This window comes from Hypanus sabinus, chromosome 13, assembly GCF_030144855.1.
Source record: "Hypanus sabinus isolate sHypSab1 chromosome 13, sHypSab1.hap1, whole genome shotgun sequence".
NCBI lineage: Eukaryota > Metazoa > Chordata > Chondrichthyes > Myliobatiformes > Dasyatidae > Hypanus > Hypanus sabinus.
This window is the reverse complement of record NC_082718.1, coordinates 66,451,005-66,478,208: the sequence shown is the minus strand read 5'-3', so window position 1 is coordinate 66,478,208 and position 27,204 is coordinate 66,451,005. Positions and strand designations below refer to the sequence as shown.

Below are 27,204 nucleotides of genomic sequence, written 5' to 3'. Positions count from 1 at the left end.
TCAGCACACAGTCCACCATCAACACGGACTGAACAGAACACAGTCCACCATCAACATGGACTGACCAGCACACAGTCCACAATCAACACGGACTTGTCAGCAGACAGTCCACCGTCAACATGGACTGACCAGCACACAGTCCACCATCAACACAGACTGACCAGCACACAGTCCACCATCAACACGGACTGACCAGCACACAGTCCACCATCAACACAGACTGATCAGCACACAGTTCACAATCAACACAGATTGAACAGCACAGAGTCCACCAACAACACGGACTCATCAGCACACAGTCCACTATCAACACGGACTGACCAGCACACAGTCCATCGTCAATGCGGTCTAACCAGCACACAGTCCACCATGAATGCGGTCTGACAAGCACACAGTCCACCATCAACGTGGATTGACTAGCACACAGTCCACCATCAATGCGGTCTGACCAGCACACAGTCCACAATCAACAAAGACATGGAGGCTGAGGGGAGATTTGATAAATGTTTATAGGAGTATGGGAGGCAGAAAATATCTAATACTAAAGGACATGTATTTCAGGTAGGGCGGGTGGCTGTTTACGATCAAAGAATATGTACACAACGCTGGAAGAACTCAGCAGGTCAGGCAGCATCTGTGAGAAAAGAGTAGCCAACGTTTCAGGCCAAGACCCTTCATCAGGACTGGGGGGCGGGGGAAGAGAGGGCCGAAGCCCAATAATAGAGATAGGGGAGGGGGTTAGGGCCTAGAGGCGTCAGGTGGAAAACCAATCAGAGGAAAGATAAAGGGGGGTGGGAAGGGATAAGCATGAAAGAACTGTAGAGATAAAGAAGGAGAAAGTCGAAAGGGGAGAGAGGCAGAGAGGGATCTGGGTTAGGGGAAGGGGGAGGGGGAGGGAATTACTGGATATTGGAGAATTCAATGTTGATAACACCAGGCTGGTGGCTACGGAGACGGTAGATGAGGTGTTGCTCCTCCAACCTGAGTTTGGCCTCATTATGGCAGTAGAGGAGGCCATGTATGGACATATCTAGCTGGGAATGACAGGCAGAGTTGAAGAGGGTTGGAAACCGGGAGGTCCTGTCTATTGTGACGGAAGGAGCGTAGGTTGTGTTAAGATCAAAGAAGATGTGTGAGGCAAGTTTTCTGACAATGTGTTGTGAATGGCTGGAAAGTGCTGCCGGGGATGGTGGTTGAGGCAAATATGATACGGGTGTTTAAGAGGCTCTTAGTCAGGCACATGAATATGCAGAAAAGGGAGGGGTATGGTCAACGTACAGTGAAGGAGGATCAGGTTCATTAGAAGCTAGTGAGCCAAAGGGCTTGCCCCATGCTATACTGTCCTGTATTCCTCCTCCACCAACCACTCACTCAACCTCATTTCCCAGTAGGAGATCAAATGTAGTTCCCTCTCCCCTCTCCAAAAGGGCCATCAATGTGCTTCAACAAACTTATGTCCCATACAGGCCCTTTGTACTATCACAGACATACTGCTGCCCAGGTGAACTGCTTCAATGACTATCACCCAGTTGCACTCACATCCACTGTGATTAATGATTTGAAAGGTTGGTCATGACCAGAATTAACTCCAGACTCAGTGGGAGCTGGACCCACTGCAATTTGCCTACTGCCACAATAGATCTACAGAAACGCAATCTCACTGACTCTCTAACGGCCTTGGATCACCTGGACAACAGCAATACCTGTGTCAAACTGCTGTATACTGATTATAGATCAGTGTTCAACACCATCAGCCCCTCAGCACTGATCAACAATTTCCAAAACCTGGGTCCCTGAACCTCCCTCTGTAACTGGATACTTGTCTTTCTGATCAGGAGACCACAGTCAGTGTGGATTGGAAACACTATCTCCTCTTCACTGACAATCAACAGAGGTGCACCTCAAGCCCACTGCTCTTCTCTCTCAACACCCATGACTGTGTGGCTACATTCAGCTCAAATGCCATCTATAAATTTCTTGATGACACAACTGTTGTTGCCAGGTGGTGATGAGAAGGCGTACGGGAGAGAGATAGATCAGCTGGTTGAGTGGTGTTGCAATGACCCTGCATTGATTGTGGATTTTTGGAAGGGGAAGTGAAGTCCAACATCAAGGGATCAGCAGAGGAAAGGGTGAGCAGCTTTAAGTTCCTAGGTGTCTACATCTCTGAAGATCTATCCTGGGCCCAGTGAGTGACTATATTTTATTAGGAGTTTGAGGAGATTTGCAACGTCAACAAAGACTTGAACAAATTTCTACAGATGTATCATGAGAATATTCCAACTTGTTGTACCATCGGGTATGGAGGCGCCTAGAGAGTGGAAACACTGCAGACACTCATTTTGTCACATTCCCTCACTCTCCTTCACCCATACTGCATCATAAATAGGCAAAGTCGGACCCCCCATCAGTCCTGCATACAGTGTTGTCCCGTCACCATACCTGTCAAACCAGTAGCCGTGATCGATCCACTGTCGTAGCAGCTCCACAGGAGGTTGTGCTCCATCCTTCTCCTTTGCTGGCATGTTGACATCATCAGCAAAAACACACAGCTGTTTCTCGGGCTCTATCCCGTGGACACTTCTCCTGCGCCTGTGATGGAGGGATAATGATGGTCATTACTCAATCTGTTTATTTGAATTACTCACCACCTGCATTTAAAACATTGCCCTGCTGCTTTGGCAAGTAATTGTATGATCCAACTTCCGTTCACCACTTTCACTCTTACTCTTTCCTGCTTTTTTATGATGCAGCTGTACAAAGGTTCAGTAAGGCCTCACTTGGAGTATTGCGTATGGTTGCCCCATTATTGGAAGGATGTGAAGGCTTTGGAAAGGTTACAGGTTCATCAAAATGTTGCCTGGATTAGAGATTTAGGAGAGGTTGAGCAAACAACTGCTTTCCCTAGCGTGTCAGCAGTTGAGGGGAGATCTGATAAAATATTTTAATATCACGAGAGGAGTAAATACTGCGTCAAGAAACCTTCCTGAACACACCTAGCAAACTCCATCCCCTCTAAACCCCTTGTTCTAGGGAGATGCCAATCAATATTTGGGAAATTAAAATCTCCCAACGTGACAACTCTGTTATTACACCTTTCCAGGATCTGTTTCCTCATCTGCTCCTCGGTTATTATTACCTGTTACTATTGGGCAGCCTATAAAAAACACTTAGTAAAGTTATTGACCCCTTCCTGTTCCTAACCTCCCCCACAGAGATTCAGTAGACTATCCCTCCATGGCGTCCACCTTTTCAGCAGCTGTGACACTACCTCTGATCAATAGTGCTGCGCCCCCACCTCTTTTGCCTCCCTCCCTGTCCTTTCTGAAACATCTAAAACTCCACAGTAATTTGGGCTCTTGCTTCTGGACATTTTAAACCAAAGTACTCCCTGTCCCATGCCTGCATAGAGAGACCAGTGTCTCTTGACATATTGCAGCAGCTCATGGGATCTTCCTTCATATTCCTCTAACACCTCGCAGCCTCCCCCCAGCCCCAATCTGGGAACTGTCAGTACTTCTCAAACTGTGCCAGGATGATGTCCTGCGTCTGGTTGGCTGACGTATGCGCCGAGAAGCTGATCTGGCAGACGGAGTACTTGTCGGGAGGCAATCGTCGAAGGAAGCTGTTTGTGATTGTTGTCTTCCCGGTGCCCGCGGGTCCCACAAATAGCAATGGTTTGTCATGTAGCAGCAGCTTCTCCAGGAAATACATCTGCATCACTGTCTCGGTCGTGTTTATGACGACTTTGTTAAGCTGCAAGTCAAGAGAGAAATGCACTAGTCTTGTGCTAATAAACTGTGCAGGTCTTGGGTAGGAAAGATGTTTAAATTATCCTGCTACACATCTAGACAGTGTGCATCTGTGCCATTGATCACAGAAGGTATTAGTCTGGCCAGGGAGCCAGTGACAGCAGTGGGGAGTAAGTGAGTGGTTAGACCTTTCAGGGGTCAGCTCTTTGTGGATGGGGAAGGTATGGATCGCAGCTGGGGCTGGGCTTGTGGGTCACAGCTCCAGCACCAGACACGGAGGTTAAACAGGGGGATGGGAGGATGGGAGAGAGAGAGGACTGGGAAGAGAGGTAGAGAGTGGGGTAGGGAAGTGTGGAGGAAAACTGTGCCGGGACAGGAGGGAGTCAGAGGGTTCTCGCACCTAGCATCTTGTGGGGTGAGAGCTCTCTCACTCCCTGCTGATGATGGGAAACACTGTTCTGAGCAAGTGGGGGATTTGGCAGAGGGAACGGTCAGAGTACAAGAGAAATGTGGTTCTGTGTTTTGGGAGATCTGGTCAAGGGTGGTTAGACACAGAGCCAACGGTGGATTCTTGGGAACCCAATGGGAATGCTGTGGATCTGAGGCAGGGGCTTGGCAGCTATTGGCTGGTTTCCACACCAACTGGAGGCTCACTGCTGCCAATAGTAGATGGTTGCTGGCAGTGGACAGAGAAGTACCCAGTGTAGACAAGGTGGCCTAATTGGACTGAAAAAGACGGTTTGGACAGAGAATGGGCAGAGTGTCCAGTGTGAACAGGCTGTGGACAGGGTGACCAGTATGGACGGGCTGTGGACAGGGTGACCAGTGTGGACGGGCTGTGGACAGGGTGACCAGTGTGGACAGGGTGACCAGTGTGGACGGGCTGTGGACAGGGTGGTCAGTGTGGATGGGCTGTGGACAGGGTGACCAGTGTGGACGGGCTGTGGACAGGGTGACCAGTGTGGACGGGCTGTGGACAGGGTGCGGAGTATGGATGGGCTGTGGACAGGGTGACCAGTGTGGACGGGTTGTGGACAGGGTGGTCAGTGTGGTCAGTCTGTGGACAGGGGGTCAGTGTGGACAGAGTGATCAGTGTGGACAGTCTGTGGACAGGGTGCCCAGTGTGGACAGTCTGTGGACAGGGTGGTCAGTGTGGACAGTCTGTGGAGAGGGTGCCCAGTGTGGACAGTCTGTGGACAGGGTGCCCAGTGTGGACAGTCTGTGGACAGGGTGCCCAGTGTGGACAGTCTGTGGACAGGGTGGTCAGTGTGGACGGGCTGTGGACTGGGTGCCCAGTGTGGATCGGCTGTGGACAGTGTGGACAGGGTGCCCAGTGTGGACAGGGTGACCAGTGTGGACAGGGTGACCAGTGTGAACAGGGTGCCCAGTGTGGATGGGCTGTGGACAGGGTGCCCAGTTTGGATGGGCTGTGGACAGGGTGCCCAGTGTGGATGGGCTGTGGACAGGGTGCCCAGTGTGGACAGTCTGTGGACAGGGTGGTCAGTGTGAACAGGGTGCCCAGTGTGGACAGAATCCACAGCCTGTCCACACTGACCACTCTGTCCACAGCCTGTCCACACTGACCACTCTGTCCACAGCCCATCCACACTGACCACCCTGTCCACACTGGGCACCCTGTCCACAGACTGTCCACACTGACCCCCTGTCCACAGCCCGTCCACACTGGGCACCCTGTCCACAGACTGTCCACATTGACCCCCTGTCCACAGCCTGTCCACACTGGGCACCCTGTCCACAGACTGTCCACACTGACCCCCTGTTCACAGCCCGTCCACACTGGGCACCCTGTCCATAGACTGTCCACACTGACCCCCTGTTCACAGCCCGTCCACACTGGGCACCCTGTCCATAGACTGTCCACACTGACCCCCTGTCCACAGACTGTCCACACTGACCCCCTGTCCACACTGACCCCCTGTCCACAGCCCGTCCACACTGGGCACCCTGTCCATAGACTGTCCACACTGACCCCCTGTCCACAGACTGTCCACACTGACCCCCTGTCCACACTGACCCCCTGTCCACAGCCCGTCCACACTGGGCACCCTGTCCACAGAATGTCCACACTGACCCCCTGTCCACAGCCCGTCCACACTGGGCTCCCTGTCCACAGCCCGTCCACACTGACCCCCTGTCCACAGCCCGTCCACACTGGGCACCCTGTCCACAGACTGTCCACACTGACCCCCTGTCCACAGCCCGTCCACTCTGGGCTCCCTGTCCATAGACTGTCCACAATGACCCCCTGTCCACAGACTGTCCACACTGACCCCCTGTCCACAGCCCGTCCACACTGACCCCCTGTCCACAGCCCGTCCACACTGACCCCCTGTCCACAGCCCGTCCACACTGACCACCCTATCCACAGACTGTCCACACTGACCACCCTGTCCACAGACTATCCACACTGACCACTCTGTCCACAGCCCGTCCACACTGGGCACCCTGTCCACAGCCCGTCCACACTGACCCCCTGTCCACAGCCCGTCCACACTGACCACTCTGTCCACAGACTGTCAACACTGACCACTCTGTCCACAGCCCATCCACACTGACCACCCTGTCCACACTGGGCACCCTGTCCACAGACTGTCCACACTGACCCCCTGTCCACAGCCCGTCCACACTGGGCACCCTGTCCACACTGGGCACCCTGTCCATAGACTGTCCACACTGACCCCCTGTCCACAGCCTGTCCACACTGGGCACCCTGTCCACAGACTGTCCACACTGACCCCCTGTTCACAGCCCGTCCACACTGGGCACCCTGTCCATAGACTGTCCACACTGACCCCCTGTTCACAGCCCGTCCACACTGGGCACCCTGTCCATATACTGTCCACACTGACCCCCTGTCCACAGCCCGTCCACACTGGGCTCCCTGTCCATAGACTGTCCACAATGACCCCCTGTCCATAGACTGTCCACACTGACCCCCTGTCCACAGCCCGTCCACACTGGGCTCCCTGTCCATAGACTGTCCACAATGACCCCCTGTCCACAGACTGTCCACACTGACCCCCTGTCCACAGCCCGTCCACACTGACCCCCTGTCCACAGCCCGTCCACACTGACCCCCTGTCCACAGCCCGTCCACACTGACCCCCTGTCCACAGCCCGTCCACACTGACCACCCTATCCACAGACTGTCCACACTGACCACCCTGTCCACAGACTATCCACACTGACCACTCTGTCCACAGCCCGTCCACACTGGGCACCCTGTCCACAGCCCGTCCACACTGACCCCCTGTCCACAGCCCGTCCACACTGACCACTCTGTCCACAGACTGTCAACACTGACCACTCTGTCCACAGCCCATCCACACTGACCACCCTGTCCACACTGGGCACCCTGTCCACAGACTGTCCACACTGACCCCCTGTCCACAGCCCGTCCACACTGGGCACCCTGTCCACACTGGGCACCCTGTCCATAGACTGTCCACACTGACCCCCTGTCCACAGCCTGTCCACACTGGGCACCCTGTCCACAGACTGTCCACACTGACCCCCTGTTCACAGCCCGTCCACACTGGGCACCCTGTCCATAGACTGTCCACACTGACCCCCTGTTCACAGCCCGTCCACACTGGGCACCCTGTCCATAGACTGTCCACACTGACCCCCTGTCCACAGCCCGTCCACACTGGGCTCCCTGTCCATAGACTGTCCACACTGACCCCCTGTCCACAGCCCGTCCACACTGGGCTCCCTGTCCATAGACTGTCCACACTGACCCCCTGTCCACAGCCCGTCCACACTGGGCTCCCTGTCCATAGACTGTCCACAATGACCCCCTGTCCACAGACTGTCCACACTGACCCCCTGTCCACAGACTGTCCACACTGACCCCCTGTCCACAGCCCGTCCACACTGACCACCCTGTCCATAGACTGTCCACACTGACCCCCTGTCCACAGACTGTCCACACTGACCCCCTGTCCACAGCCCGTCCACACTGACCACCCTGTCCACAGACTGTCCACACTGACCCCCTGTCCACAGCCCGTCCACACTGACCACCCTGTCCACAGACTGTCCACACTGACCACTCTGTCCACAGACTGTCCACACTGACCACTCTGTCCACAGCCCGTCCACACTTGGCACCCTCTCCACACTGGGCACTCTGTCCACACTGACCACCCTGTCCACAGCCTCTCCACACTGGACCATGTGGAAAGTCATTCCAGAAGATACAGTAATGATGACCATGCATCCAAACTCTTTGCTTTTGTTCTATGGGAATCCCAAGCTATTGGCAATAGATGAAAAAACACCATTCAGCACACGAACACACCGCAGGGAACGTCAGCTACATTCCACCTTCAAATCTCTCGCCTTGAACCACACTGACTTACAACTGGGGTAACTCTGTGTAAGGTTTACTCACAGAATCATCGAGAGTTGTGGTGCTGAGGGGTGAATTTCAGGCAAGGGTAATTCACTGTATCCCGATTTTGTAGTTTCCCTTCTCAGTTGTATGGTTCTTTGGACAGAAGGGTTTAACATGAGGAGTCTCTAGCATGGAATCAGTAAGTGTGTAGCAATGTTGTAATAGAGTCCGGGTGTTCCTAAAGTCCCAGTAAGTAGTATGTCCCCATACACTCTCCTTATATACCTGTAAGAGACCATCAGTCTGTCCATGTTCGGTGCAAACGAGGCATGCACAAGGACACACATCAAGAACAATGCAACAGAAAAAACAGCAGAGATATTTGAATCTGATAGAGGGTATATCATATTTATTTACAATTCTAATATTTCACACTCATGTCTTGTTCATTCTGAGCTCTAGTGAAATCCAGACACACCTCCACCACTACCAAACTGCTGGCATCACCCTATATGAGAATGTGAATAGTCACTCCATGTCTCAGCTGGGCACCCTGTCCACCCTGGGCACCCTGTCCACACTGACCACCCTGTCCACACTTACCACCGTATGAACACTGTCAACCCTGTCCACACTGGGCACCCTATGAACACTGACAACCCTGTCTACACTGTCCACAGCCTGTCCACACTGACCACCCTGTAACCATACAGTGTAACGATGACTGCAATTTGTATGAACCAGTTTAATTAAAGAATGTTTGATGATAATGTGATTGTGTGTGTAAATAAAAGTAAAGATGCAATAATGTAATTAGCTATATTGTTTATAAGTAATTAATGGAAGAGATCTGGCCCTTAGTAGGGGATTTTGCTAAAGGAATTATGTACACAAGAAGCACATAAATTTTTGATGATGATTGAAGTGCAATTTGGCTTTGGTGAAGGCAAGATAAACAACTGTGGATTGAATGGTAGGGTCCCCGAGAATACTGAGGATCAGAGGGGTCTCGATGTACACCCCAGAAACTGGAACACATTGCTGAAGGAGGTGGGGAGAATAAGATCACAGGAATAGGCTTTTGACCCACAATGTCTGTACAACACGATGCCAACCTAATTAATCCGATCTGCCTGCACAGGGTCCATAACCCTCCATTCTATGCCTGTTCAAGTGCCTATCTAAATCCATCCGATCTATTTCTGGGCAGAGAAATGGCAAGAGGAGTATAACCAGGACAAGTGGAAGGTGTTGTACTTTGGGATATCAAGTGTAAGAGGAAAGTACACAGTAAACAGAAGGATCCTTATGCCCTTTTTGATGCACTGAGGGATGTTGGGTTGTAAGTTCATAGTCACCTGAAAGATGGTAATGAAGGGGTACCATACCTAAATAAACAACCTTTCATTTTGTGCCTCCACAGTCACTTCTTGACCTGTTGAGTTCTTCCAGCATTCTGATTTGTGTTCCAGATTCCAGCGCTTATAGTCCCTTCTGTTATCATCTGCTTGATGTTTTCTCCTGCAGACACTGGGAAAGCCTCAGGACTGAATGCAGAGGCCCAGCTCCTCCCCCAGCCCTGAACTGAGCAAAGGCTAATAACCACCATTGAAGTGCTGAGCCTCACCTGCTCAGTGGCACCACTGCTGGCCTCCCTCAATATTGCAGGTGCTGGCCATTCAGGGTGCCTCTGGGTCCTCGGGGCAGGCAGTCTGCAGAGAGTTCTTGCCCCAACTGGGCCTCTCTGATTGCCCAATTGGAACACAGAACACCACAGGCCCTATAGCCCACAATGCTGTGCCGATCTTTTAATCTACTCTAAGATAAATCTAACCCTTCCCTCCTAGCTAGCCCTCCATTGCTCTATCATCCATGTGCTTTTTTAAGACTTCCTTAAATACTCTTATTGTATCTGCCTCTACTACCACCCTAAAAGGGCATTACATATATTCACCACTCTCTGTAAAAACTTACCTTGGATGCCCCCCACCACTGTAATTTCTTCCAATCACCTTAAAATTATGCCCTCTGGTATTAGCCATTCCTGTCCTGGTAAAAAGCCTCTAGCTGTCCACTTGATCTTTTCCTATTATCATCTTGTACACCTCTATCAAGTCACCTCTCATCTTCCTTCGCTTCAAATAGAAAAGTCCTTGGTCACTCAACCTATCCTGATAAGACATGCTGTCCAGTCCAGGCAGCATCCTGGTAAATCTCCCCTGCATCCTCTCTGAAGCTTCTACGTCCTTCCCATAATGAGGCAACCAAAGCTCCAAATGTGGCCAACAAGAATGATATTGGGAATGAAAGGGTGAACCTATGAGGAGCATTTGATAGCTCCAGGCCTATACTCGCTAGACTTTAGAAGAATGAGGAGGGATCTCATTGAAACCTATCAAATATTGAAAGGCCTAGATGGAATTGATGTGGAGAGCATGTTTGGAGAGTCTAGGACCAGAGGGCACAGCCTCAGAATACAAGGATGTCCATTTAGAACAGAGGATGAGGAGGAATGGTGAATCTGTGGAACTCATTATCATAGGTGGCTGTGGAGGCCACGTCATTGGGTCCATTTAAAACAAAGGTTAACAGGTTCTAGGTTAGTAAGGGCCTCAAAGGTTACGGGGAGAAGGCAGGAGAATGAGGTTGAGAGGGATAATAAATCAGCTATGCTGGAATGGTAAAGCAGATGATAGGCCAAGTGGCCTCATTCTGCTTCAATGATGTCTTATGGTCTAATCAGAGTTTTATAGAGCTGTAACATTATTTCACACCTCTTGAACTCAAACTCCTGACTAATGACAGACAACACACCATAGGTCTTCTTAACACCGTATCAACTTTCATGGCAACTTTGAAGAATCTAAGGATGAGGACCCCAAGAACCCTCTGTTCTCTCACACTGCTAAAAATCCTAACATTAAGCTTGTATTTCTACCTTAAAAATCCTATCATTAAGCTCGTATTTCTACCTTCAAATTCAAACTGTCAAAGTGGGTCACCTCACACTTTTCTGGGTTGAACACTGAATAGCTCTTGCATCTTTTTCGAGACTTCAAAAAATGGAAAACAATGAATTGAAGACTTACGAGAGCAGATTCTGCAACCTGTATCAGAATCAGGTTTGTTATCACTGACTTAAGTTATAAAGTTTATTTTATGGCAGCAGCAGAGCGCAAGGCATAAAAATTACTATAAGTTACAATAAAAAATAACAAAATTTTGTAAAAGAGGAATAGTTAGGTGCACAACAACCCCTCCTCACCTGGACCCACCCATCGCCTCTCAGTTCCTGCCTCACCAACTTTTAGCTATTTATACTGGCTATCATCCTTAGTCCTGATGGGAAATGACCATCCATCTGTCTGACCCATTGTGTTCCTCCAACTGTTTGCTTATTTCTCCCTCAACAATTTTCCCTTTGGAACTAGAGGTGACCTCTGAGTTACTGGGGGATGCTTACTTTCCTTGAAGTTAATGAAATCATATTCTATGGAAGTACCAAAGGACTCAAAAAAAATGTGCTGCTTTGTTTATATTTTTTCACACAAATTCAGCGAGTGCGAATTTTATCTCATATCTTCAGTTTTTGAGCAGTGAATTTTGTAAGGGTGAATTCCTGCTCCTCGAACTACCGTAACCTGAGTGTCAATGGGACCCATCCTACTGAGTACATCCCTTTGGAGATACCTACCTCAGTCCTGTGCTCAATGTCAACAGGAGTTACCAGGTCCTTCCATGTGCACCAAGGTAAAAAGGTTTTCTTGAGGTAGACAAAGTCAAAAACACTCCCCTCTCTTGGTATCTGTAAAGCTCTGGGAAACTTTATGTCTTTTGGTTTAGACTCCCAATCACAAAGCCTTCTGAAAAAATTACTAAAGCTGCAAAAGAAAATATGTGATGCAGTGTTAATTATTTTCTCAGCAGATTAGGAGTTATGTTACAGACATACAATATTTGTAAAAATGGGGTGTGACATTAAATTGTTAGAATGTTGTGGTGGAATGCAGCGCATCCAGTGGGAAGCACAATTCCAAAGTCTCTGCACTCAGGTGGGTCGGGGCTTCCAGTGCAGAATTTCAACCCTGACCACCAGCCTGAGCTTCTATATTACTTCCATCTGATGACAGGAGTGCTGGTGAAAGGTAACCAGCAGAGGATGCTAAGAATACGATATCAGACACACCCTCACTGTGAATATACAGTTACACTCACTGAGAATACGATATCAGACACACCCTCATCGTGAATATACACGGGGTGATGGAGAGATGGGGAGAGGAGAGAGGGGGAAGGGAGGGGGGACACGGGGGAAGGGGAGAGAGGGTGAGGGGGAGGAGAGAAAGGGTAGAAAGAGGGAGGAGAGAGAGGGTAAGAGGAGAGGAGCTTGGTCAGAGAGGAAGAGGATAGGAGGAGAGGCAGAGAACTTGAGAGGTTTAGGAAGGAAGTAAAGAGCTTTGGACCTTGTCAGCTGAAGATACAGCATCAGAGATTAAACTTGGGTAATTAGGAAGTTGAAATTGGAGGACAGCTGCAGGTCTGAAGGAGGGGGGAATCACAAGGGGAAAGGACTTTAAACATAGAAATGTTGCTTATCAGAAAGTCTGTGTGAGGGGTAAGAACAGGAGTCACAGGGACGGCAAAAGCTAGTGAGAAATGAACACAGGTTGAAGATCTTGGATGGCCTTAGATTTAGGAAGGTGGCCAGAAGCGAAATGGGAGTTTGGAGGTAGTACAGCGAGCTGAGGAATTAAGCAGCTAATGAAGAAAGAACATGTGATGTTGGTCGAGATATCTGCTGTTGGGAATAGCATGTGGTCTACAGCTCATGATATTTCAGATGCCAGGAGAGTGAACGGGAGTGCTGTTGGGAAATGGAGTTTATAGTGTCATGGTACAAGCTTCAATGGTTGCATTAATAATGTCATATATTTGTTTGCAACTTCTCATTCATGATTGCTCCTAAATGGCTAAATGTTAACAGATAGGAAAATTATGTGGTCACACAAAAGCAATGTTTCCTGCACAGTTCTGCAGAGCCCCCATGTATTACCTGTGCTTCGATAAAGGGTCGAGAAGGCCACCAATGGACCAGATTACAGAGAAGAAGGCATAAGCAACGAGTGCATTGGTGACTTCCTGTGGTGCTTTCTGCACCATGGCTGAGAAACTCTTCTCCTCCGTTGCCTTGAAGGTGTGAGAAATCTCCTCCTCCTTGCCAACGGTGTCATCAGAGAAGCTGGAATACAGTACATCATGAATGAAAATATTGGAGGGAGCACAATGACCCAGTAGTTCAACAATGCAGAGGGCAGGTCAGGATCAAAATTCTCCCTCCACACTCACCCACCAAACCAGGAAGAAGCATATCTGCAGAAAGCACATCATTTTACACATCTGATCACTGCTCCTTGATGTACAATTAAATGGAAAAATCAAATTAGCAAGCAGTCCATCCTTCGTTTAAGTTTCCTCTATATTGTTATTTACCTGGTGACTCTTCCTATATCATCTTGTCAGTTTCTGCTGTTTAACCATTTCCAAGGTAACACATACATTTCCATAGGACCATAAGACACAAGAGCAGAAATTAGGTCATTTGGCCCATCAAGTCTGCTCTGTCTTTTTCCCCCTCCTCAGCCCCACTATCCAGCCTTCTTCCTGTAACCTTTGATGCTGTGTCCAATTAACAGCCTATCAAGCTCTGCTTTAAATACACCCAACAACCTGGCCTCCACAGCTGTTTCTGGTAATAAATGCCACAAGTTCACCACCCACTGGCTAAAGAAATTTCTTCGCAACTCTGTTTTAAATGGATGCTCCTCTATCCTGAGGCTGTGTCATCTTGTCCTAGACTCTTCACCATGGGAACCATCCTTTCCACATCTACTCTGTCTAGGCCTTTCAACATTCAAAAGGTTTCAATTAAATCCCCCTCACACATCCTTTTAAATTCTAGTGAGTACAGACCCAGAACTTCAAACGCTCCTCACATGATAACCCTTTCATTCCTGGAATCATCTTTGTGAGCTTGCTCTAAGCCCTCTCCAATGCCAGCACATCTTCTCTTAAATTAGGAGCCCAATACTCAAGGTGAGGCCTCACCAGTGCCTTATAAAGTCTCAGCATCATATTTCTACTGTTGTATTCTAGACCTTTTGAAATGAATGCTAACATTGCATTTGCCTTCCTCACCACCGACTCAACCTGCAAGTTAACCTTCAGGGTGTTCTGCACAAGGACTTCCAAGTCCCTTTACATCTCAGATTTTTGGATTTTCTCCCTGGTTAGAAAACAATCTGCACATTTATTTCTTCTACCAAAATGCATGACCATGCATTTTCCAACATTGTATTTCATTTGCCATTTTCTTGCCCATTCTCCCAAGCTGTCTAAGTTCTTCTGCAGCCTACCTATTTCCTCAACAGTACCTACCCCTCCACCAATCTTCATACCATCTGAAAACTTGGCAATAAAGCCATCTATTCCATCATCAAAATAATTGATATTCAGCATAAAAAGAAGTGGTTCCAACACCAACCCCTGCGGAACACCACTAGTCACTGGCAGCCAACCAGAAAAGGATCCTTTTATTCCCACTCGCTGCCTCCTACCAATCAGCCAATGCTCTAACCATGCCAGTAACTCTCCTGTAGTACCTTCACTTAGTAAGCAGCCTCATGTGTGGCACCTTGTCAAAGGCCTTCTGAAAGTACAAATATACAATATCCACTGCCCACGATGTTGTGCCAAAATAATTAAACTAATCCCTTCTGTCTGCACGTTCATGTCCTTCCATTTCTGAACATTCATGGTCTATCTCGATCATACCTACCTCCTCCGCCACCCTAGGACGCACATTCCAGACACCCACCATTCTCTGTGTAAAAAAAATGATATTCTAAAATGCAAAACCTCATACTTCAGCCAATTAAACTCCATCTGCTCTTTCAACATTCACTTCTGTAATTGATCCATGTCTCATTGTATTCTTTCACAATCTTCTATACTATCCACAATGCCACCAATCCTTGTATTGTCTACAAACTTACTAAGCCATCTCTTCACATTTTCATCCAATATATGGTATATATAAACTACAGATGTCCAAGTACTGATCCCTGTGGAATGCCACTAGACACATTAAGTCAAATTAAGCCAAATTAAGTCCCATCAACCATTACCCTGTGTATCGATGAGCAAGGCAATACTGAATCCAAATGATCAAGTCACTGTGGATCCCAGACATCTTTATCTTCTGGATGCACCAACCACGTGGCACCTAGTTAAAGGCCTTACTAAAATCAATATACACAACATGCACAGTTCTATCTTCACCACCTCCTCAAAACTTCAAGCAAATTAGTAAGACTTGATTGCCCTGCACATAACAATGTTGACTGTCCCTAATTAGGCCATGGTTTCCAATACTCATAAATCCTATCCCTAAGAATCCTCTCCAACAGCTTCCCTGCCTATGATGTGAGACTCACTGGTCTATAGTTACTGGGATTGGCTCTATTCAACCTTTGCTCTTTTCCAGTCCTCCAAGATCTCATCTGCAGCTAGAGAGGATATGAAGATCTTCGGCAGGGGTCCAGCAATCTCATCTCAATAATGAGTGATCTATCCCCTTGAAGCCCTGGGAACTTATCCACCTTAATATTTTTCAAGCGACCCCAATACTACCTTTCACTTAATCTCAGAATACCCCAGCATATTATCATGTTCAACACAGATTTCATTCCCTCCATGTCCTTCCCTTTGTAATTTTGTTCCAAAGTACTCACTTAGGACCTCACCAACTTACTCCACCTTCGTATACATGCTCCTTCCTTATCATCGAGTGGTCTTGTCCTCTCCCTCATTATCCTCTTGTTCTCCATAAGACCACACATATCGAAGCACATATGTATAAAATGTCTCAGGGTTCTTTTTAATCCTACTTACAAAAGATTTTTCATGAGCCCTCCTGGGTTTCCTAATTCTCTTGTTTGGTTCTTTTCTGCCTTCTTTATAATCCTTAAGGACTCTGTTTGATTTTATTTCCTAAACCTTACGTCCACTTCCAGGTCTTCTTGACTAAATTAACCATTCTTCTTGTAATCTTGACCTTGCCACCTTTGTCCCTCCTTCTTCTCGGGACATACTTGTCCTGTCCTGTCCAGTGGGTCTTCAAGTACCCTCCACAGATCAGGTGTGACTTTCCCCAAAACAGCTGTCCCCAATGTTCCTGTTTAATATTCTCAGACTTTGCTTCAATTCAATACTCTCCCAGAATGTCCATACCTCACTTTGTTCAGAGCCATCTTAAAACTGAAGGGGTTATGATCACTTTTTCCCTAAATGTCACTTGGCCAAGCTCATTTCTCAATACCAGGACCAGAATGTCCCCTCCCAGTTGACATTACCCACATACTGACTTAAGAAACTCACTTGGATGCATCTCACAAAATCTGCCTTGTCTCAACCTCTTGTACAATGAGGTATCAGTTTACATTGGGTAAGTTCTGAAGTCACTTGCAAAAACAGTATTAATACTGTTCCCTCATCTGACTACATATCTGTTCCTCAATGTCCTGATGGTTATTGAGGAGGGGTCTATAGTATAATCCTATTAGAGTGATTGACTGATTTCTCTGCTATTATTTTTATGTTCAATGCATACAGCTTCAGTGGATGAGCCTCCATCATGTCTCTGGGTGCCACTGTGCCACTGTCCTCGATGAATAGTGCATACTCCCCTCTCTATCTCTTCAAAAGCATCACAACCCTGGAACATTAAACACCCAGTGCTGTTCCTGCTGTCCTTGTCTCTTGAAAGGGTTCTTTCATGTTTTATCATTCACTTTCCCTGCCTTTATTAGTGATTTGAAATTCCTACCCTGTTGCTAACTTCCACTCCAGACTTACTGCTCAGTTTGGAAACATAAAGAAGTATTTTGAAATCCAATTCCACCTAGATGGATTAAACTGGGAGGCTTCATTTCTCACTGACAAAACATTCATTAAAATTTAGAACAGAGATGGGATGGAAAGTGCATGGGAGAGAGGGAGGAAGAGGAGGAGGGAGGGATTAGGGAGGGATGGGGAGAGAAGGAGGGAGGGATTGGTGAGAGAGGGAGGGAGGGATTGGGGAGAGAAAGAGGGAGGGATTTGGGAGAGGGAGGAAGAAAAGGAGGGAGGGATTAGGGAGAGAAGGAGAGAAGGATTGGGGAGAGATGGAGGGATTGGGGAGAGAGGGAGGAAAAGGAGGGAGGGATTAGGGAGAGAAGGAGGGAGGGATTGGAGAGAGAAGGAGGGAGGGATTGGGGAGAGAAGGAGGGAGGGATTGGGGAGAGGAGGGAGGGATTGGGGAGAGAGGGAGGAAGAGAAGGAGGGAAGGATTAGGGAGAGAAGGAGGGAGGGATTGGGGAGAGAAGGGAGGGATTGGGGAGAGAGGGAGGAAGAGAAGGAGGGAGGGATTGGGGAGAGAAGGAGGGAGGGATTGGGGAGAGAGGGAGGAAGAGAAGGAGGGAGGGATTGGGGAGAGAGGGAGGAAGAGAAGGAGGGAGGGATTAAGGAAAGAAGGAGGGAGGGATTGGGGAGAGAAGGAGTGAGGGATTGGGGAGAGAAGGAGGGAGGGATTGGGGAGAGAAGGAGTGAGGGATTGGGGAGAGGAGGGAGGGATTGGGGAGAAAGGCTACTAAACACTGTTCCATTGCTGCATAAGTGTAGTCAATCTCCAGCTGGGTTTATCGCTCCACATAACTACCTGATTTCCAAGAGCAGGCTCTCATAGATTTTCAGTGTGGAGATGATGAGGTGCATAGCGGAGGTCTGGAGGATCAGGTTACACCTCTTCTCAACAAAATCCACACACGGCGGCAGCAGCCAGTCACATAGTGCCTGTTAGGATGGGGCAACAAGTTCAGAGTGAGTGCATTGTCCACGTAGGCTTCCACGTCGCGTAGCACACCAGGTCTGGATGTCATTACAGCTTGGCCGAAGAGTGACGAGTTGCCTGGCCCTTACCTGCACTGTCTGCCTCTGGTCTGCTGTCAGCTGTGGTGGCAGTTTGGTTGTCAGCCAGGACCGCACCAAAGGCTCCCAACCCAGGTTCATAGCCTCCATGTAAATCATCCCACACCTATTCAAAAAAATCAAGGAGATGCTTCCTGAGTCAGACTCTTCTGTTTGACTGTTAAATCACATTCATCCTCAAACATGAACCTCATACCCAGTCAGGTAAAATAGGAGGAAGGGGTTGATTGGTTTGGTTGGCTTTGTGACCATTAAATGTATTTCTCAAAGCATGCAGAGTGTAGAATTGCCATTGAACAATCAAACTGTCTCCTCTGACATTGAGCCCTGTGGCCCAGGCACACAGAAGTCAGGAGTTGCTCTACACCTACGGCATCTAAAGCCACCATTAACCTCTCACAGGCTTGTTGGGGAATGAGTGGAGCCCAGATGAATGGGGTCATTAACAAAGACCCTCTATGCAAACAGTACATTACAGTCGCTTGTTGCTTAGAAAACGGTGGCTTTATGTCATAACTCGTGCAGACACTGAGGTGAGAGAGTCATGGGTCATTTGAGCAGAAGAGCTTTGTCTCATAAGGCTGACCTTTCTGTGCAGTAACCTGTCAGATGAGGGATTGTACCTGATCCCAAGGTACCATCACTCCTCCCTGTCCACCACCCTGAGGTGCAGTGCTCCCTCACTGAGGCTATAACGTCAGTACCCATTGCCCAGTCTTCCTGGTTCTGCCAGCAAATCCCACCTCTTAATGCCTTCCTTGGAAAAGAGTTTCTAAGTCAAATTTGGTTTGGAAACATGGAGCAGAACTATATAAGAGACATACATAAATGAAAAATAAAAGAGATTCTGCAGATGCAGGAAATCCAGAGCAACACACACTACATACGGGAGGAACTCAGCAGCTCAGGCAGAATCTATGGAGGGGAATAAACAGGTGATGTTTCAAGCTGAGACCCTTCATCAGGACTGGTGCCAATATAAATGTAATCTCTGAGCAAGCAGGGGTTCCATCATGAAAAGCTCTTCACACCAGCCACATCATCACAAACCCTGAGAACATCCCAACCTAATGCATGATGTGGATGTACGTTTCATTGGTGAGTGATGAACCCATGATTATCCATCGTGTGGGCCGGCTTCCTGTACCCACCTGCTGACTGACCCACCTGCTTCCTGTACCCACCTGCTGACTGACCCACTTGCTTCCTGTACCCACCTGCTGACTGACCTACCTGCTTCCTGTACCCATCTGCTGACTGACCCACCTGCTGACTGACCCACCAGCTGACTGACCCACCTGCTGACTGACCCACCTGCTGACTGACCCACCTGCTGACTGACCCATCTGCTTCCTGTACCCACCTGCTGACTGTACCCAACTGCTGACTGTACCCAACTGCTGACTGTACCCAACTGCTGACTGACCCCACCTGCTAACTGACCCACATGCTGACTGAACACACCTCCTGACTGACCCCACCTGCTAACTGACCCACATGCTGACTGAACACACCTCCTGACTGACCCCACCGGCTGCCTGACCTACCTGCTTCTTGACCCACCTACTGACTGACCCACCTGCTTCCTGTACCCAACTGCTGACTGACACACCTGTTTCCTGTAGCCACCTGCTTCCTGACCCACCTGCTTCCTGTACCCACCTGCTGACTGACCCACCTGCTGATTGACCCAGCTGCTGACTGTACACACCTGCTTCCTGTACCCAACTGCTGACTGACCCACCTGCTGATTGACACACCTGCTGACTGACCCAGCTGCTGACTGTACACACCTGCTGACTGACCCACCTGCTTCCTGTACCCAACTGCTGACTGACCCACCTGCTGATTGACACACCTGCTGACTGACCCAGCTGCTGACTGTACACACCTGCTGACTGACCCACCTGCTTCCTGTACCCAACTGCTGACTGACCCACCTGCTGATTGACACACCTGCTGACTGACCCACATGCTGACTGAACACACCTACTGACTGACCCCATCTGCTTCCTGTACCCACCTGCTGACTGACCCCACCTGCTGACTGAACACACCTCCTGACTGACCCCACCGGCTCCCTGACCTACCTGCTTCCTGTACCCACCTGCTTCTTGACCCACCTACTGAATGACCCACCTGCTTCCTGTACCCAACTGCTGACTGACACACCTGTTTCCTGTAGCCACCTGCTTCCTGACCCACCTGCTTCCTGTAGCCACCTGCTTCCTGACCCACCTGCTTCCTGTACCCACCTGCTAACTGACCCACCTGCTTCCTGTACCCACCTGCTAACTGACCCAGCTGCTTCCTGTACGGAACTGCTGACTGACCCACCTGCTTCCTGACTCACCTGCTAACTGACCCTCCTGTTTCCTGTACCCACCTGCTGACTGACCCACCTGTTTCCTGTAGCCACCTGCTTCCTGACCCACCTGCTTCCTGTACCCACCTGCTGACTGACCCACCTGCTTCCTGTATCCACCTGCTTCCTGGACCCACCTGCTTCATGTACCCACCTGCTGACTGACCCACCTGCTGACTGACCCACATGCTTCCTGTACCCACCTGCTGACTGACCCCACCTGCTGACTGACCCACATGCTTCCTGTACCCACCTGCAGACTGACCCCACCTGCTGACTGACCCCACCTGCTGACTGACCCACATGCTTCCTGTACCCACCTGCTGACTGACCCACATGCTTCCTGTACCCACCTGCAGACTGACCCCACCTGCTAACTGACCCACCTGCTGACTAACCCCCCCTGCTGACTGACCAACCAGTTTCGTGTACCCACCTGCTGACTGACCCACCTGCTGACTGACCCACCTGCTGACTGACCCCACCTGCTGACTGACCAACCAGTTTCGTGTACCCACCTGCTGACTGACCCACCTGCTTCCTGTGCCCACCTGCTAACTGACCCACCTGCTTCCTGACCCACCTGCTTCCTGAACACACCTGCTGACTGACCCACCTGCTAACTGACCCACCTGCTTCCTGACCCACCTGCTTCCTGAACACACCTGCTGACTGACCCACCTGCTTCCTGTACCCACCTGCTGACTGACCCACCTGCTGACGGACCCTCCCGCTTCCTGTTCCCACCTGCTAACTGACCCTCCTGTTTCCTGCACCCACCTGCTGACTAACCCACCTGCTAACTGACCCTCCTGTTTCCTGTACCCAGCTGCTGACTGACCCCACCTGCTGACTGACCCCACCTCCTGACTGACCCCACCTGCTGACTGACCCCACCTCCTGACTGACCCACCTGCTGACTGACCCACCTGCTTCCTGTATCCACCTGCTTCCTGGACCCACCTGCTTCATGTACCCACCTGCTGACTGACCCACCTGCTGACTGACCCACCTGCTGACTGACCCACATGCTTCCTGTACCCACCTGCTGATTGACACACCTGCTAACTGACCCACCTGCTGACTGACCCACCTGCTGATTGACACACCTGCTAACTGACCCACCTGCTGACTGACCCACCTGCTGACTGACCCACATGCTTCCTGTACCCACCTGCTGACTGACCCCACCTGCTGACTGACCCACATGCTTCCTGTACCCACCTGCAGACTGACCCCACCTGCTGACTGACCCCACCTGCTGACTGACCCACATGCTTCCTGTACCCACCTGCTGACTGACCCACATGCTTCCTGTACCCACCTGCAGACTGACCCCACCTGCTAACTGACCCACATGCTTCCTGTACCCACCTGCTGACTGACCCAGCTGCTTCCTGTACCCACCTGCTGACTAACCCCCCTGCTGACTGACCAACCAGTTTCGTGTACCCACCTGCTGACTGACCCACCTGCTTCCTGTGCCCACCTGCTGACTGACCCACCTGTTTCCTGTAGCCACCTGCTTCCTGACCCACCTGCTAACTGACCCACCTGTTTCCTGTGCCCACCTGCTGACTGACCCACCTGCTTCCTGTACCCACCTGCTGACAGACCCACCTGCTTCCTGTACCCACCTGCTAACTGACCCACCTGCTTCCTGACCCACCTGCTTCCTGAACACACCTGCTGACTGACCCACCTGCTGACTGACCCACCTGCTAACTGACCCACCTGCTTCCTGACCCACCTGCTTCCTGAACACACCTGCTGACTGACCCACCTGCTTCCTGTACCCACCTGCTGACTGACCCACCTGCTGACGGACCCTCCCGCTTCCTGTTCCCACCTGCTAACTGACCCTCCTGTTTCCTGCACCCACCTGCTGACTAACCCACCTGCTAACTGACCCTCCTGTTTCCTGTACCCAGCTGCTGACTGACCCCACCTCCTGACTGACCCCACCTGCTGACTGACCCCACCTCCTGACTGACCCCACCTGCTGACTGACCCCACCTCCTGACTGACCCACCTGCTTCCTGTACCCACCTGCTGACTGACTCCACCTGCTGATTGACCCCACCTGCTGACTGACCCACCTGCTTCCTGTACCCACCTGCAGACTGACCCACCTGCTGACTGACCCACCTCCTGACTGACCCCACCTGCTGACTGACCCCACCTCCTGACTGACCCACCTGCTTCCTGTACCCACCTGCTGACTGACTCCACCTGCTTCCTGTACCCACCTGCAGACTGACCCACCTGCTGACTGACCCCACCTCCTGACTGACCCACCTGCTTCCTGTACCCACCTGCAGACTGACCCACCTGCTGACTGACCCCACCTCCTGACTGACCCCACCTGCTGACTGACCCCACCTCCTGACTGACCCACCTGCTTCCTGTACCCACCTGCTGACTGACTCCACCTGCTGATTGACCCCACCTGCTGACTGACCCACCTGCTTCCTGTACCCACCTGCAGACTGACCCACCTGCTGACTGACCCCACCTGCTGAGTGACCTCACCTGCTGACTGCACCCACCTGCTGACTGACTCACCTGACTGACCCACCTGCTGACTGACTCACCTGCTGACTGACCCACCTGCTGACTGACCCCACCTGCTGAGTGACCCCACCTGCTGACTGACCCACCTGCTGACTGCACCCACCTGCTGACTGACCCCACCAGCTGACTGACCCACCTGCTTCCTGAACCAACTGCTAACTGACCTACCTGCTTACTGTACCCACCTGCTGACTGACCCTCCCGCTTCCTGTTCCCACCTGCTGACTGACCCACCTGCTGATTGACACACCTGCTGACTGACCCACCTGCTGATTGACACACCTGCTGATTGACACACCTGCTAACTGACCCACCTGCTGACTGACCCACCTGCTGACTGACCCACATGCTTCCTGTACCCACCCGCTGACTGACCCCACCTGCTGACTGACCCACATGCTTCCTGTACCCACCTGCAGACTGACCCCACCTGCTGACTGACCCACATGCTTCCTGTACCCACCTGCTGACTGACCCCACCTGCTGACTGACCCACATGCTTCCTGTACCCACCTGCTGACTGACCCACATGCTTCCTGTACCCACCTGCAGACTGACCCCACCTGCTAACTGACCCACATGCTGACTGAACACACCTGCTGACTGACCCCACCGGCTGCCTGACCTACCTGCTTCCTGTTCCCACCTGCTGACTGACCCACCTGCTGATTGACACACCTGCTGACTGACCCACCTGCTGATTGACACACCTGCTGATTGACACACCTGCTAACTGACCCACCTGCTGACTGACCCACCTGCTGACTGACCCACATGCTTCCTGTACCCACCTGCAGACTGACCCCACCTGCTGACTGACCCCACCTGCTGACTGACCCACATGCTTCCTGTACCCACCTGCTGACTGACCCACATGCTTCCTGTGCCCACCTGCTGACTGACCCACCTGTTTCCTGTAGCCACCTGCTTCCTGACCCACCTGCTAACTGACCCACCTGTTTCCTGTGCCCACCTACTGACTGACCCACCTGCTTCCTGTACCCACCTGCTGACTGACCCACCTGCTAACTGACCCACCTGCTTCCTGACCCACCTGCTTCCTGAACACACCTGCTGACTGACCCACCTGCTTCCTGTACCCACCTGCTGACTGACCCACCTGCTTCCTGTACCCACCTGCTGACTGACCCACCTGCTTCCTGAACACACCTGCTGACTGACCCCACCTGCTGAGTGACCCCACCTGCTGACTGACCCACCTGCTGACTGACCCACCTGCTGACTGACCCCAACTGCTGACTGACCCACCTGCTGACTGACCCACCTGCTGACTGACTCACCTGCTGACTGACCCACCTGCTGACTGACCCACCTGCTGATTGACCCACCTGCTGACTGACCCACCTGCTGACTGACCCACATGCTTCCTGAACCCACCTGCTGACTGACCCCACCTGCTTCCTGAACACACCTGCTGACTGACCCACCTGCTGACTGACCCCACCTGCTGAGTGACCCCACCTGCTGACTGACCCACCTGCTGACTGACCCACCAGCTGACAGACCCCAACTGCTGACTGACCCACCTGCTGACTGACCCACCTGCTGACTGACTCACCTGCTGACTGACCCACCTGCTGACTGACCAACCTGCTGATTGACCCACCTGCTGACTGACCCACCTGCTGACTGACCCACATGCTTCCTGAACCCACCTGCTGACTGACCCCACCTGCTGACTGACCCACATGCTTCCTGTACCCACCTGCAGACTGACCCCACCTGCTGACTGACCCCACCTGCTGACTGACCCCACCTGCTGACTGACCCACATGCTTCCTGTACCCACCTGCTGACTGACCCCACCTGCTGACTGACCCACATGCTTCCTGTACCCACCTACTGACTGACCCACCTGCTTCATGTACCCACATGCTGATTGACCAACCAGCTTCCTGTACCCACCTACTGACTGACCCACCTGCTTCATGTACCCACATGCTGATTGACCCACCTGCTGACTGTCCCACCTGCTGACTGACCCCACCTGCTGACTGACCCACCTGCTTCCTGTACCCACCTGCTGACTGACCCACCTGCTGACTGTTCCCACCTGCTGACTGACCCACCTGCTGACTGACCCACCTGCTTCCTGTACCCACCTGCTGACTGACCCACCTGCTGACTGACCCTCCCACTTCCTGTTCCCACCTGCTGACTGACCCACCTGCTTCCTGCACCCACTTGCTGACTGACCCACCTGCTGATTGACACACCTGCTAACTGACCCAGCTGCTGATTGACCCACCTGCTGACTGACCCACTTGCTTCCTGTACCCACCTGCTGACTGACCCCACCTGCTGACTGACCCACATGCTTCCTGTACCCACCTACTGACTGACCCACCTGCTTCATGTAGCCACATGCTGATTGACCCACATGCTGATTGACCCACCAGCTTCCTGTACCCACCTACTGACTGACCCACCTGCTTCATGTACCCACATGCTGATTGACCCACCTGCTGACTGACCCCACCTGATGACTGACCCACCTGCTTCCTGTACCCACCTGCTGACTGACCCACCTGCTTCCTGTACCCACCTGCTGACTGACCCACCTGCTTCCTGTACCCACCTGCTGACTGACCCACCTGCTGACTGACCCCACCTGCTGACTGACCCACCTGCTTACTGTACCCACCTGCTGACTGACCCTCCCGCTTCCTGTTCCCACCTGCTGACTGACCCACCTGCTGACTGTTCCCACCTGCTGACTGTTCCCACCTGCTGACTGACCCTCCCGCTTCCTGTTCCCACCTGCTGACTGACCCACCTGCTGATTGACACACCTGCTAACTGACCCAGCTGCTGATTGATCCACCTGCTGACTGACCCACCTGCTGACTGACCCACATGCTTCCTGTACCCACCTGCTGACTGACCCCACCTGCTGACTGACCCACATGCTTCCTGTACCCACCTGCAGACTGACCCCACCTGCTGACTGACCCCACCTGCTGACTGACCCACATGCTTCCTGTACCCACCTGCTGACTGACCCACATGCTTCCTGTACCCACCTGCAGACTGACCCCACCTGCTAACTGACCCACATGATGACTGAACACACCTGCTGACTGACCCCACCGGCTGCCTGACCTACCTGCTTCCTGTACCCACCTGCTGACTGACCCACCTGCTTCCTGTACCCACCTGCTGACTAACCCCCCCTGCTGACTGACCAACCAGTTTCGTGTACCCACCTGCTGACTGACCCACCTGCTGACTGACCCCACCTGCTGAGTGACCCCACCTGCTGACTGACCCACCTGCTGACTGACCCACCTGCTGACTGACCTCAACTGCTGACTGACCCACCTGCTGACTGACCCACCTGCTGACTGACTCACCTGCTGACTGACCCACCTGCTGACTGACCCACCTGCTGACTGCACCCACCTGCTGACTGACCCACCTGCTTCCTGTACCCACCTGCTGACTGACCCCACCTGCTGAGTGACCCCACCTGCTGACTGACCCACCTGCTGACTGCACCCACCTGCTGACTGACCCCACCAGCTGACTGACCCACCTGCTTCCTGAACCAACTGCTAACTGACCTACCTGCTTACTGTACCCACCTGCTGACTGACCCTCCCGCTTCCTGTTCCCACCTGCTGACTGACCCACCTGCTGATTGACACACCTGCTAACTGACCCACCTGCTGACTGACCCACCTGCTGATTGACACACCTGCTAACTGACCCACCTGCTGACTGACCCACCTGCTGACTGACCCACATGCTTCCTGTACCCACCTGCTGACTGACCCCACCTGCTGACTGACCCACATGCTTCCTGTACCCACCTGCAGACTGACCCCACCTGCTGACTGACCCCACCTGCTGACTGACCCACATGCTTCCTGTACCCACCTGCTGACTGACCCACATGCTTCCTGTACCCACCTGCAGACTGACCCACCTGCTGACTGACCCCAACTGCTGACTGACCCACCTGCTGACTGACCCACCTGCTGACTGACTCACCTGCTGACTGACCCACCTGCTGACTGACCCACCTGCTGACTGCACCCACCTGCTGACTGACCCACCTGCTTCCTGTACCCACCTGCTGACTGACCCCACCTGCTGAGTGACCCCAC

At 51.6% G+C, this 27,204-nt stretch overlaps 1 protein-coding gene across 1 annotated transcript in view; it reads right to left on the bottom strand.

Moving 5' to 3' along the window:
* LOC132403373 (dynein axonemal heavy chain 3-like) overlaps positions 1 to 27,204 on the bottom strand; it is a 990,878-nt gene that overhangs the window by 612,086 nt on the left and 351,588 nt on the right. The window contains exons 32-37 of the mRNA XM_059986790.1: positions 18,127 to 18,241; positions 17,867 to 18,000; positions 13,166 to 13,351; positions 11,807 to 11,993; positions 3,518 to 3,756; positions 2,443 to 2,592 (exon numbers count right to left, since the gene is read on the bottom strand). Coding sequence (XP_059842773.1) covers positions 2,443 to 2,592; positions 3,518 to 3,756; positions 11,807 to 11,993; positions 13,166 to 13,351; positions 17,867 to 18,000; positions 18,127 to 18,241 — 1,011 coding nt within the window. The remainder of the gene's footprint in view (positions 1 to 2,442; positions 2,593 to 3,517; positions 3,757 to 11,806; positions 11,994 to 13,165; positions 13,352 to 17,866; positions 18,001 to 18,126; positions 18,242 to 27,204) is intronic.